This window comes from Mauremys reevesii, linkage group 26 (genome assembly GCF_016161935.1).
Source record: "Mauremys reevesii isolate NIE-2019 linkage group 26, ASM1616193v1, whole genome shotgun sequence".
In the NCBI taxonomy this organism is placed as follows: domain Eukaryota; kingdom Metazoa; phylum Chordata; order Testudines; family Geoemydidae; genus Mauremys; species Mauremys reevesii.
The window spans coordinates 3,507,967-3,522,024 of NC_052648.1; the positions used below are offsets into that span (position 1 = coordinate 3,507,967).

Consider the following 14,058-nt stretch of genomic DNA (forward strand, 5'->3'; position numbering starts at 1 on the left):
CCGAGCTACCAGCTCTAAACTGGCCCAAGGTTGAGAATGACCAGACGTTACCACCAGTGAATTTCTTGATCCTAGTGGGCACGTGTCCAAGTTGCCATTGAGATTGGCTGAGCCCCATGGGTCACTCTCAGCAGGGAGGCCAAGGACTCAATGGACAAAGGATGACAGGTGCCCACTGGCTCTCAGGGAACACCGGCAGGGCTCGTGCTGCACCTGGCCAGTGGAAAGAGCCCATAAGGCCCCGGGCTTGTTGATCAGCATCTCTCAAGGGCAGGGCTTGCGTTGTACGTCTACACCGGGCACCTTCACAAGTCACTGGTCTCAGCTCAGCCCTCCCACCCATTCTTACTGCAGAGCAATCTCTGCTCTGCTGTCATTTCCATCACAGCTGAACGGATGGAAACCTTGTCCCCGTAGAGAAAATTGCCACTGGGACCCACTGCGACCAACAGGGGGTTGATTCGGGGGAGGTCTCTCTCTAAAAACTGTCCAGTCTGGCAGTGCCCATTTTGCAGGGAAAAGGGGGGGGAGCAGTAGGGACCCAGAGATACTGGTGGCAATACAGGGGTTAACAAAAACCTTCCCCATCCTGGCAAGAGGCTCTGCTATACCAGGGTCCTGCTAGTCCCAAGGGGTGGGGACGGATGGTTATAGAAAGTCATATGTGTCCCGCAGAATCTGGCGACCGCTCGATAGATTCCGACTCGGAGCTGGAAGAGGGGGCGGAGCTGCCGGCTACAGACGAGGGAGCCCCGAGGCAGCGGCTGGCAAAGCAGGGAAGCGAGACCAGCACGGACGAGGCTCCATTCTGCGACGACGCGAGCGAGGGGCAGCTGAGCAGGACCTGCAGCGTGGGCCAGTCGGATGCAGAGTGCGCCTCTTCGCTCCAGCACAGCCCAACAGGGGAGGAAGAGCAGAGCGACCCGGAAGAGGAGTCCGCCTCGGAGAGGGACGGCAAGGCAGGCCAGCAAGAGAGGCCTCTGTCTGACTGTAACACAAACCAGTCCAATAACACGCTGCTGGCCGAGCGCTGTCGGGGGCACCGGCTGCTGCCCACCGTTCGGCTACGGGACGGCACGATAGCAGTGAGGTCGGCCAGCGAACGGCAGCCCAGGTTTGTCTAGGCCACCGCGCAGAGGCTACGCAATGGACAACGGGGCGGGGTGGCTGACCAAACAGGCTACCCGCCCGCAGCTCGGCAAAGGGCGATGCTGTGCATATTCAGGGAAGGGAGGGGTCTAGCACAGCCAAACCTCAGGGAGCTCACAAGGGTTTCGTATGCTGGCTGCAGACAGTAGAGTCACCTTCTTCTAGTGACTGGAGCTCCCATACAAACCCCCTCTGCACGGACATTCGTCAGTCCGACGACGGGTTGTCCTTGCAGCAGCAGCGCCTCAGCTAGACAGGAACTAGAACCATAAAGCATATTCCTTTGAGAGGAGGAGTCCAACGAGGATGGATTTGACCTTGTCCTGCTGGATTGGGAAGGGATCCAGACCCTTGCTGTACCTATGCTATGCTGCCGCAGCGGGTTTAAGCTCAACTTTATTTAAATAGCTCTTCAAGAAGAGAGATGCAGCTATTGAAGTGTCTAATCCGCTGCAGCGATTACTGAAAACTCCAGCTCCCCAGGCTAGGAAGGGAGGCCAGAAGCGCTTTGCGTTTAACTAACCTGTTTTAAGAAAGCAGCACCATCTTTCCACTCAAGTCTAAGCATGCCAGGTGGCAGAATAAATCTCTTATATTTGTATGGCGTGGAAGATCCCAGAATGCTTCGTACCATGGAGATGCACAGCCTCTGTGGTGGTAGATGGCAGACAGGATGCTACACAGCAGTGGGAGTGGCATGGACAGCTTTCGGGCAAATGCCTACCACAACCTCGCCAAGCACCGACAGCCGCTCAGGAGAGGGGGGAATAAAGCTTCTAGAGGCAGGTTTGGCAGGAAGGTGGAAGTCACTGTTGTCCTCTTGTATGGCTTGGGGGGTGGGGAACTTCATGTATTGGGGCTGTGGATTCCTGCGTGATGCTCACAAAGGGCACAAACGATTATGGCCGACTGTACCAGGTGTGCCAACTGCAGCTACAAGTGCCCTGCAAGAACCCGGGCCCTCCTGTGAAACATGGGACTTCACTAGTGACCTGCCTTTCCACACCCAGCTTATTTACGGTCTCTCTTCCGCTTGGCAAGATCGTAGAGGACGCTGCGTGAGAGCGGCTGGCTGTTCTCGACTCACTGCTGTGAATTAGCATGGAGGGTACCACGGGGCAGTCATGTTTTCCCAGCTCTAATTCCTTTGGATCCTGGGCTCTCTCTAGTCCTTCCTGCAGTTTCTTCTACAAGCGGCCAGTACCCTAACCGAAGCGGTTTTTAAAGGCGCTTGAACTGTAATTTCAACGAAGAAGGGTTCATAGTGCTCACAGGAATGGAAATCCATGACGCAGACGCAGCCACTCCAATGGTGCCTCTTGTTGAGAGCCTGACGACTTGCCCTCTCTGCCTCAGTGCACAGGACAAGCTGCCTTCACGGGGACAGGAGTTGCCAGAATTGAGCTACTGGACAGTCCAGTGTAGGGGCCTTTTTAGATGCCCTGTCAACATGTGCCCAAGGACACAGCTGGCAAAGGAGTTTAAGGGATTAACCAGAACCAGGTAGGATGGCTTTAAAGAAATGCAGGGACTCCCAGCACTGCAGTAGCAGAAGAGACTGAACTTGCAAATAGATTTTAAAGCAAAATAGCTGAAAATCACTTCCCCTTATTTCCCACCCCAGCCTGTCCTCAGGCTTCCATGTTCCTCTTGCAACGGTTGAGAGTGTTGCTAAACCCTGTAAGTGAGCAGGGAGCAAGCTGAACAAACAGCACCAGATCCCCAGCCAAGTTTAACTCACCTGTGCTGGTGGGATCACATGAAGCAGTCGGGTTGCTGTACTTCAACCCACCTCATGCACGTTACTCCCAACTCTGAGCACCTGCTGGCTGGTGTGGTCAATCGCTGCTTTCGCCAGCCCACAAACTGTCATTTTAAGGGTAGAGTCTAGTGAGCTGAACTCAGGAACTCTTATCTGAACACCGTACCTCTCCACCCTTGAGTAAGTCACTTACCCCTCTGTAGAGCAGGGGTACGAGTCAGCTACCTCCCAGGCCTGTTGTGAGGGTTATTAGATTCAGCTGAAAACCAAGCCTGGCAGCAGGATTCAGCTTTCAGTCAAAGCAGAATGCCTGCCATCACCCCATGGTGTGCACATAAAGCTCCCACTGTCACTTGTGCACAGGGGGTCATGCACACTAATCACATGGACAAATTCTAACTGCTATACTTCCTGCTTCCCCGGCCTCACGCTCCTACCCAACGCTGTTCAACAAGGGCGGGCTGCATTTCCTAACCCAAGAGAGCCATTGAGACTAGGCTACAGGCCGAGGCTATTAAAAAAAAAAAAAAAGCCACAGCAGGAGCCAAAGCTGCTTTCTATGACTTCCACACAGACACTCTTCCTCAGCAACTTATGGCATTGTCTGTCCCCGTTCAGAGAACAGGCTTCACCACTAGAGGTCACTACACACAGTTCACAGATTAAGCAGACAACCTGCAGCAGGTAGAGAGACCTTTGGCACTCTGAACCGATTGGGGCGCTAGTAGTCTCAGGCCCAGATCCTCACAGGGGTTTAGGCTCCTGACTTCCACTGATTTCAGTGCGAAGAGCCTAAAATACCTCGGGGGCTCTGTCCCTTCCCAGGAGAGGCCACCAAATCAAGCCACCCTAGGGCACAGCTACTGAATGGATGGCTACCTCACAGGCTTGGGATGGTGATTACACACTGCTGCGTTATGAAGGATGGAATAAAGATTCTGTTGTTCAGCCAAATGTTAGAGACTCCAAAGCTAAGAGGATCGATAATCGTTGAAGCAAGTGGCAAGAACTCAGGAATCTGTGATGCCTGGAACGCTCCAAGACCCAGTTAAAGGAATCCCAGAACCATTTCTTCTTGGTGAAGAAATACAGCTGCTTGTAGACCACAAGCTGGTTTCTTTGTAACTGAGCTGGAAGATTGCAAGACTCCTCACTGCATCGTCGTTCAATACAACGGTTACATTTCCCTGCAGCTTGTTTCCATCAGAGGAGAAGGAATCAGAACCGCTTCACTACATTCCTGTCCTACTGCTAACCCTGGGCAATATGGGGAGCATGTGTGCATGGACGGCTGGGTGGGTGCACAAGAGGGAATGGAGTTTCTGTGTTATGAATGCTGTGTTTGTGCTTAGCATGGTGCCAGGCATCCTGTGTTTGTATATTGTTCAGCTGCGAGAGATGGAAGATGTTTATTTGAATGTGTCACAGCCTTGCTGCACACAGACATCTTACTTTGTTTGTAAATTCACATGCTTCAAAGAAATAAAAATGTGTTCAGATGATCACTTCCATGCCTGAGAGCAATGTGCTCAAACCTCCCTTTATCAGCTCTGCTGTGCTAAGGAGAGGAGACTGAGCTGCCATCTTCCAGACCAGCCTCAGCTGCACAGTGGCATCTCAGTTCCTGAGCAGCAAATTTCTAATCGGACACTATGATAAATACTTACACACAGGGGCAGCAATACGAGGCAGTGCAATCTAGTGCCTAACATAAGCCTGGGAGTCAGGACTCCTGAGTGTTATGCTGCCACCAACCTGCTGTGTGACCATAGGCAAGTCACTTCTGTGCCTCAGTTTCCCCAGCTGTAAGAGGCATGCTGCGCTGGGGGTAAGAGGCGGCTTATTGACTGGGAGAGAAATACTTTGAATTGGAAAGGCTTTAGAGAAGGGTTAAAACAGGGGATTTGAAATAGCTAGAGCAGATGTTCTCAAACTGTGGTCCGCGGACCACTCATGCAGGTGGTCTGCAGATAGTTCCCTCTAAGGTGTGTGCCTGGGCAGCCGCACCCAATAGAATGAAGGGCCACCCACCTCATTAGCACAGCTCCACTAACGAGATGCCTGGACCCTGGAGAAGACACACATGTACGGTGAGGTGAGGCCTTGGGGGGGGGAATAGGGGGTACGTGGGAGGGGGCAGTGGGGTAAGAAGAGGGGGTGGGAGGAATTTGGGATGTGCAGGGCTGTGGCGGCCACAGAAAGAAGCGACTTTCCCCAGCTCCAAGGCTCTGGCTGCCAGAGAGAGAGAGCCCTCCTTCCCAGCCTCAGCTCTGTGGTGGGGGAGAGACCCCCCCCTCCTTCCCAGCCCCAGCTTGGGGACTGCTGCAGGGCGGGAGAGAGGGCACATCCATCGCATTAGAAAGGTAAAACTACTGCTATAGAACAACAAAAGTTAATTATAATAAAGTTTTTTATATAGTGCTTTTATCCAAAGCGCTTTACAATAGCTAGCTAACGGTATAAACCACCCCTGGAAAGATCATTAAGTGGTCCTCTGAGACCATCAGCAATTTTCAACTGGTCTGCGTGGGGGGGGAGGGGGGAAGGGAGGGAGGGAGGGAAGGAGAGTTTGAGAACCACTGCGCTAGAGGATCAAGTCAGCATCGGAACACTCCCACGCATCCCAGAACTCAACCCACACGGCCATCTGGGAAAGCAGGACTTTCCATGGCAGTAGGAGAGGCTGGGACAGAGGGAAGCAGCAGTCTGTCTCTAGGGGTTTTTGGAGACTCCGTGTTGAGATGGGCTCCTGTTAACACAGCTTGGATACTTGTCCACTGTCGGACTCAGCTGCAGGACGTCCTGCTCAAACAGAACAGCTGCGGTATTGCCAGAGCTGTGCAGGGAAAGTCCAGCTAGCTAACCAACGCAGGCGTGAGAGCTACTGCTCAGGACACTTCATTAGAGCACTTACTGGCTCAAGATGTTACCGGAAGGGAAGGGGGAGAAAAGTCTGGAATAACAGGTGTCAGGAGGCTCTGCTGCAGGGGAAGTTGCAGAAACACCGCACCAGGGAGAACACACACGTGTAGCACAAACCTTTATTAAAATAAAATTCCGTTCAAAATTAAATTAAATAGCCCATTGCACTGAGCTTCAGTCCAGGCAGGAGGCCTCCAGGGAGTGAGAGAGAGGTAAGCGAGCGCAAAGGAAGACTAAGGCCCTGCAATAGTGCTATGACTTGAAATCACAGTCAAGGATCTGGATTTAAGATGACAGACAACCCAGAGAGCCGACAGGGCGTAGATCAGATAACACAGGATTCCTCTTCCATACCTGGAAGAAAGAGAATCTGGAATTTCTTTCAAGAGAAAGATCATCTTTTAGTTCAGATGCATCATCTGACTCCTGCACTCCCACCAAGCTGCTGCACAGACTCTGTCCTGCACCAAGGGCCTCACGTCTAACCCCACCTCAAACTGAAGCCACCATCTGATTCCACAATGGCAAATGCCCCTTCACTAACCAGATGTGGAACATTTATTTTGTTCCGTGCAAGGAGAGGTTTATAACGAGCATGCACATTAGGTCCCATTTACTCCAGCCTTCAATACACTGCAGGGAACTCTCCTCCAGTGCCAGTTTGGGGTTTTGTCCAGTTCAGTTTAAAACATCTCCACTTTATAGGTGCTAATGTGAAGTTACACCATTAATTTCGGACACCGTTCAACTGTATCACAGCTAAGCAGTCCCATCGGGGAGATGCTGCAATGTTACCTGATGTACAGCACAGACTACTGAACCAGTCGGTAGGTGATGTATCGCCCTGCAGTCTCACTAGGTCTTATGATCTTGACCACCTGCAAGGGCAACAAAAACAGTTTACGAGCAACGAAAAGCAGCTCTGAATTTCACCTGGCAGGGCTGGGCTCAGGTGCCCAATGGAGAGGCAGAAGCGTTCAGCCTCTGGGAGGAGGGTGTATAGTGCTTGATCCTCAGCACCGAGGGAGGAAACCAGCCACGGAGACGGCTGCCCATAGCTAGGGGACAAGTACGTGCTTGGCATGACACGCAGGGGACAGATTACACAGACGTGCTTGGGACGCATGAATGCGTGAGTTTAGTCAGCCACGCCAAGGGTGTAAAGCCCAGCAGGTGAGCTAACAAGCGATCCCTGACCCCAGCAATGCTCCATGTGAGTGCGTTCTGCAATTTACACAGTACAGGGCAGGCTGGAGGCAACTCCGCCAGATTAGGGCAGAAATACAGAAGCTCTGAAAGAAACTTTTTAAGTGACACACTGAATCAGAACCCCGCCACAGCTCTCTAGCGGAGGGTTTTCTTATGGTGCCCATCAGCATAACACCCTTCAGTAGAGGAAGGGGTGACATCTGAACAGCAGCACAGGCTCAACTCCCATCCCACAGGCAATGAAGATTCCTCATTCTGATGCAACTCTCCTGGGGAGGAAATTATTCCGGGATGAGGAACCCGCAGAGGCACCTGAAGACCCAATCCTGGGTGTGTAACACACAAGGAACCAGTAAGAACTGTGCCCCAAGACTCTTAACATACCTCCTCCTGCCTGTTATGGAGGCCAAATCCTGCAGTCACTCTGTGCAGCTTCCACTACCTGTACTGGGGTTATACATGAAGGAGGCAGGAACCCCATATTCAGTACTAGTTAGAGACCCATTGTGCTTATTTATAGACCATCCGGCCTTAAAAACAGAGCTTTCAAGAGGCTCTGTCTTGCTGCTCTCCCGCAGGGGCTACATCCGTCACCCTGCTTTGCTCCTTACCTGCCCTCGCTTTATTCCGAAGTACCTGGCCACAGGATCTCCAGCCTGTATCCTGGGGAGCTGGTTCTCTCTCAGTTTACTGAGAAACACAGTGAAGGAAAACCCGCCACCAGAAGGGTTATCATTCGGCCCTGCTTTCTCCCAGCAAGAGGCAGGACCAAGAGAGCACATAGCAGCCTGCTGTACACGTCGGAAGTCTAGCCATTTCCAGCACAAAGCGAGTGAGTCACTTCCATGCTGGCAGGGGAGGGACTGACATTTGGAGCAAACAAAAGGATACTATCTGGCTAGTAGTTCAGTTACTTCTTCCTTTGTCATGACCACGTGCTCTGGAACCAACTGTAAACACAAAAGCAGAGTCAAATCTAGGCAGGCTGAGATCAGAAAGGAGGAGAGAACAGTTATTTCCTGTGATGACCAGGGCTAGTACGCAGTGGCAAGGGAGACTAGACCGGCTGACTGTGGGCCACCACTCAGCGTCACAAGGTACACAGGAAAAGAATTTCAAGGGGTTGATTTACACCCAGATAATCCAGAGTAAAGGCCGACTGTCCTGAACTCACTCCACGCTGCCCAAGCATCCAACTCACCTCGTGCTCTGTGATGTTGATCAGCAGCTCCTGCTGCAGGAATTGTTCCAGGATGTATTTGGGAGCCATGTCCACCAATGACTGAAAGAAAAACCAAAAGGATTTTAAACTTCAGCACAGAAGAAGGGGCCCCGGCGCACATCAGTCCAATGTGATCCTGTCTAGTCAGAACTGAACTTTAATGAGCACCAAACGCTACAGCCAGTGTACTACGCGCAGTAACATCAATCACATCTATACATAAATCAAGGGGAGAGTGGATCTCTTAGCCAAGGTGCTAAACACACAATCACCTCTTCCTCCTCACTTCTCCTGCCCCCAGTCTCTCTTCTCCCATCCCTTAAGCACACCGCTCCCTTCCTTCATCAAGTCTGAGGTCTTATTTTTTCCATCCTTGTTTCCTCTTACTCCCAATACTCCTCTCAATCACTCCAGCTTTCTTTTCTTCATCAATCTCTCCCCCTTTAGTAAACTACCCTTAGTCTTGTCCACCTGAGACTATAAAATCTTTGGCACAAGGAATGTGTCTTACTACAGCAATGGGCATGAGAGAGTATCTAGGTACTAATAATTCATCAACAAAAAACTTTGTTAACAGAGTTTAAGGTAGCCCAGTGGTATCTCACCCTCACAAAACTCCAAATTTAGCTAACCTCAGTCCCCTGAAAGCTAGGCAAGAGTTCCGGTTGTGTTGCCCAGTTGTGTGTGTAGGTACAGTAACTCCTCACTTAAAGTTGTCCCGGTTAACACTGATTCATTGTTACATTGCTGATCAATTAGGGAACATGCTCGTTTAAAGTTGTGCAATTCTCCCTTATAACATTGTTTGGCAGCCGCCTGCTTTGTCCACTGCTTGCAGAAAGAGCAGCCCGTTGCAGCTAGCTGGTGGGGGCTTGGAACCAGGGTGGACCAGCAGCCCCCACCCCCACCCCATCAGCTCCCCTCTCCCCTAAGATCCATGTGCAGCAGCCGCCCAGCAGGCTATCAATGGCTAGCAGTACAGCTGTCCTTCCCCCCACTGCCATGTGCTGCTCCTGGCCTCTGCCTTGGAGCTGCTCCCGGGAGCCTCCTGCTTGCTGTGGCGGGGGGGGGGGGGGGAAGAGGGGTGCTAATGTCAGGGTGCCCCCTCCCCCCCACTCCTGTTCCCCACTCCTTTACCCCATCCAGCCATCTCCACAGAGCAGCGGGGGGGACAGGGGACACACAACAGGGCTCAGGACGGAGGGAGCTTGGTGGCAGCAACTGCTATCTCAACTTGCTGATCAACTTAAAAAGGCAGTGTGCTTAGAGAAGGGTCAGTGTACTCAAAGGGGCAATGCGTGTCTCTCTCTCTGCCATGCTGTCTCCCCTCCCTCCATTCCTGCTGCCTTGTAGAGTGTGAGGCTACATTAACAATAATGTGTTAACCCTTGAGGGCTCGGCCAAGTGCTAGTTCCTCATTTAGCAGTAAGGCATTCCCTGGGAAATATCCCACCCTCTGACTCCCCCACCTCAGCCAAACTACACAATCATCATTGCTGTAATTTTCCCTGGAACCTAACCCCCACTATTTACATTAATTCTTCTGGGACATTGGATTCGCTTAACATTGTTTCGCTTAAAGTAGTGTTTTTCAGGAACAGAACTACAACGTTAAGTAAGGAGTTACTGTAGCTCCTATTGAGTACACATGAGCTAAACAAGTTCTGCCTTAGCAAATGTGTGTTAAGACTGTCCTACAATCCTCATGTACCCCATTACCTGAGGGTTCTGCACGGTCTGCAAGGGCACAGTGCCCACGCGTGATGGGCATGGACACACACTGTTTTAGAGAACAACGTTAAGCAAAAAGGTTAATCTACAGGGGCACTGACCACTGTGCATCTGGAACCAAAAAACCCCAGAGGCATACAAGTGTGCATCCTATAAACTCTCAACCAGCCCTTATGCAGGATCACCACCTACCTGCTTTGCTGAGGGAGTCATGCCCTGCTGCACCACAATCAGAGCCCTGGTGATGTTCTCTTCCTGCATTCTCTGGCAGTACATCTTGATTGTCTTTATCCCAACCTTGGGCTCCTCTGAGGAATAAATTAGTCACATGATATAACTCCTGGTTATCATGAAAGATCTGCATTTCGTTTACCTTTATCCTGCAGCTGGTCTGCAGAATAATACTAACGCACCTATATTCCTCTCCTGGGTTTCTAATAGCCTCCCCTTCGGCACGACATGCTGCTGCTATTCAGAGCGCAGGTAGTACATTGCACCTGCAGTTTCTGGAAGTGCAAAGAGATTCACCACAGCACTGCAGCTGGGACTTCAGAGACTAGAACTGTTTTCACTACAGGCTAGTTGGTTCAGAGACATCTATCCAGATGTTATAGTCTGTACTAGGCTGCACCAAGAAAAAGAACATATGACAGAGAGCAGGTGCATAACCAAGTAGCCAAAAAATCCTTCTGTAAATCTTTCGGGATTGTAGCCTGCAGAATTCAGCCTATTCCATCTGTACTTGGCCAAAACTTTCCCTGGCTTCAAGGGATGTTTTGCACTCAGTCAAGCCAACAAAATTGGGCCTCTGATGCAGTTATCCAAATGCTGACTGGAATCAACTTCTACGAGGATTTTTCTAAGAGCAGGCTGGCCTTCTGAGAGATCCACACAGTTAGTGGCACGTTGAATGGTGCTGAACTGATCTACCTTGGATCATCCAACCCAGGATTTGTTCCCAGGAGCCTAGGCACTTCAGAACCGAGTCTCAAAAGCTAAGCCACCCCCCTCCATTCAGTTTCTCTCAGCTAGTTAAGAGCCAGGCAGAAGAATCAGTTCTATGCTGGCGCTGCATCCAGTCGGAGCTGCCGGCACCAGTCTAGAGTGAGGTTCATGCCTATAAATTTACTGAGACTCCTCAGTTCATTACAGAGAGTAACAGCACCACACTCACCAGGGAAGAAGACAAACATCTGATCTGTGGGATCGTCATTATGGGCCACCAGCACTGTAAGGTCAGTCCGCCGTGGTCTCCCTTCACTGGGCTTATCACCAAATTGGGCTTTAAACTCTTCTAAGGTCTGATCCAATTCATCCTGGGTCACCAAATAGCCCCGATCATGACACAGCTGAGGACAATACTCCTGTTTACTCACGATGCATACAAGACATAAATGCAGCTTTGCAGTTCCCATGTGACCCACCCAATTTCCCATCCAGCAAAGCCTCCCTAGCCCATATTCTCCCCACTTCCCGAGCCTGTACCAAGGTTATTTGACAGCTTCCAATGCATCACTGGTCTACAGATTTTAGGCTGTTTGGGGGAGGAGCTGGCTATCATGTCTGTACAGCATCAAGCACAATGGGGACCAACGTACTGATGGTATTGAGGCACGACAGCAATATAAACGTTCAATATTGTTAACCATCATCACTCCTCTCTCCTGCTCTACCTGTACGAGAAAACACCTTCTAGAAAGATAAGGCTCCGACAGTAGATTCCAGAATGCAGCAAACAGACAGCTACAGCTAAGAGCTTTGATAGCTCCCGGTGCTTTACCCTTCTCTTTCTAAATCCAGGCCCCCAGCACAGCGGGGTAGTACCACTGCGCCCATTTTACAGATAGGGAAGCTGAAGCACAAAGATGGGAAAGGACTCAGCTGAAGTCACCCAGAGAGTATGGAGCAGGCGAGAACCCGGGAGTCCTGCCCACCCCCGGGAGAGAACCCGGGAGCCCTGCCCGCCCCCGGGAGAGAACCCGGGAGCCCTGCCCGCCCCCGGGAGAGAACCCGGGAGTCCTGGTCCCCAGCCCGCGCGCTACCCCCGCCGCCCCTCGGGGCCCCAGCCCGGCAGGCCCCGCCCCGCACCTGCATGATGGTCTTGCGGATCTTCCACAGCCGGTAAGTCTCCTCCTCGTCGTCCATGGCGCGTCCAACACGCAGCCAGCAGCGCCGAGCTCCCACAGAGCCACTGCGCAAGCGCCCAACAGCTCCTGCGCAAGCACAGATACGTCTTCCCCAGAAACATGCTTTCAGGACCCTCAGGTATAGCTGTCTACTGTAAACGCCTGCTAACGCTCAGGGTACCCCCCCACACACACACAATTCATCCGTTTTGGTACCCTCCCCTTACTTCTTCTTCCCAGGGTTGTGCCTCGTAAAAACCTATTCTATTAGACTTAATAATTTTACCACAAATAACAGGCACAAAAGGTAGAAACTGGCTGCAGGGGTCTTTAGAAACAAAGGCTTCTGGGAAGTGTAGTTTCCCCCTCAAAGACCTAAGCCTATTACTGCCACCTGCAGGGGAGTTGCAGCCTTGGCAAGCAATGTCTGTTAGGGCCAGGGTGCCACAGCTCAGGGCAACTGGTTTTGTTCAGCATCTTCATTAATGATCTGGAGGATGGCATTAATTGCACCCTCAGCAAGTTCGCCGATGACACTAAGCTGGGGGGAGAGGTAGATACACTGGAGGGTAGGGATAGGGGCCAGAGTGACCTAGATAAATTAGAGGATTGGGCCAAAAGAAATCTGATGAGGTTCAACAAGGACAAGTGCAGAGTCCTGCACTTAGGGAGGAAGAATCCCATGCACTGCTACAGGCTGGGGACCGACTGGCTAAGCAGCAGTTCTGTAGAAAAGGACCTAGGGGTTACAGTGGACGAGAAGCTGGATATGAGTCAACAGTGTGTCCTTGTTGCCAAGAAGGCTAATGGCATATTGGGCTGCATTAGTAGGAGTGTTGCCAGCAGATCGAGGGACGTGATCATTCCCCTCCATTCGGCACTGGTGAGGCCACATCTGGAGTATTGCGTCCACTTTTGGGGCCCCCTCTACAGAAAGGATGTGGACAAATTGGAAAGAGTCCAGCGGAGGGCAACAAAAATGATTAGGCAGCTGGGGCACATGACTTACGAGGAGAGGCTGAGGGAATTGGGGTTATTTAGTCTGCAGAAGAGTGAGAGGGGGATTTGATAGCAGCCTTCAACTACCTGAAGCGGGGGTCCCAAAGAGGATGGAGCTCGGCTGTTCTCAGTGGTGGCAGATGACAGAACAAGGAGCAATGGTCTCAAGTTGCAGTGGGGGAGGTCTAGGTTGGATATTAGGAAACACTATTTCGCTAGGAGGGTGGTGAAGCACTGGAAGGGGTTCCCTGGGGAGGTGGTTGAATCTCCATCCTTAGAGCTTTTTAAGGCCCGGCTTGACTAATCAAATGATTTTCTTGGGGTTTGTCCTGCTTTGAGCAGGGGGGCGGAATAGATGACCTCCTGAGTTTATTTCCCAACCTGTATTCCCCTTCCGTGCTCCAGCGAAGTCATGACTGGCAGCAAAATGGGGTTGTGTGTTATATCACTGGGAAACTGGGATTAATCACACTGGGGATTAATATCACTGTGAAATGTATGTATTAATACTATACATGGCAATATTGATGTCTGGTATTATGTTTTGAAGGAAGCAGATACAGGTCTGTGCAGAGCATGAATACAAATGCAGCAGGGCTGACCTTTGACAATGGAACTGCAATTTACATATTTGGTAAACAGCTCACAAGAGAGTTGGGAAATCAGCAGATCCAGATCACAAGGGGCTCTGTATTTGCTTGTCTGCACAGCCTGGTCATCAGCCAGAGACAACCAAAGCTTATTTACATGTGAGGTAAACAAAGGCAGCAGGAGAGCATGTGGAGAGAGATGACCACTTAACCAACAATCTCCATGGGGGATGGAGGCAGCACTCCAGGAAGCCTTCCCGCCTCTTGAAGCAAGGTCAAGGAACTTTGAGAGAGAAGCTTTTCTCATGATTTTTAAGCCAGTCTAATAATTTGGTTGCCTGAAGCATT

General features: G+C 51.2%; 2 protein-coding genes across 4 annotated transcripts in view; one reads left to right on the plus strand and one right to left on the minus strand.

Moving 5' to 3' along the window:
* ARHGAP45 (Rho GTPase activating protein 45) overlaps window positions 1-4,416 on the plus strand; it is a 44,025-nt gene extending 39,609 nt beyond the window's left edge. For both annotated transcript variants that reach the window (XM_039515605.1, XM_039515604.1), the window contains exon 23: window positions 676-4,416. In XM_039515605.1, coding sequence (XP_039371539.1) covers window positions 676-1,124 — 449 coding nt within the window. In that variant the 3' untranslated portion in view covers window positions 1,125-4,416. The remainder of the gene's footprint in view (window positions 1-675) is intronic.
* A 1,519-nt stretch (window positions 4,417-5,935) lies between these two features.
* Window positions 5,936-12,208, minus strand: POLR2E (RNA polymerase II, I and III subunit E). Of its 2 annotated transcripts, none has more exons than XM_039515224.1 (8): window positions 12,084-12,208; window positions 11,170-11,344; window positions 10,188-10,303; window positions 8,244-8,324; window positions 7,934-7,992; window positions 7,654-7,732; window positions 6,629-6,711; window positions 5,936-6,187 (listed from the first exon to the last, which is right to left on the minus strand). In XM_039515224.1, the coding sequence occupies exons 1-7, from the start codon at window positions 12,138-12,140 to the stop codon at window positions 6,646-6,648; spliced, it is 633 nt and encodes a 210-aa protein (XP_039371158.1). In that variant the 5' UTR covers window positions 12,141-12,208; the 3' UTR covers window positions 5,936-6,187; window positions 6,629-6,645. The 2 variants fall into 2 exon arrangements, with proteins under 2 accessions (XP_039371158.1, XP_039371159.1); XM_039515225.1 differs by having other exon boundaries at window positions 5,936-6,203.
* Window positions 12,209-14,058: the final 1,850 nt, after the last annotated feature.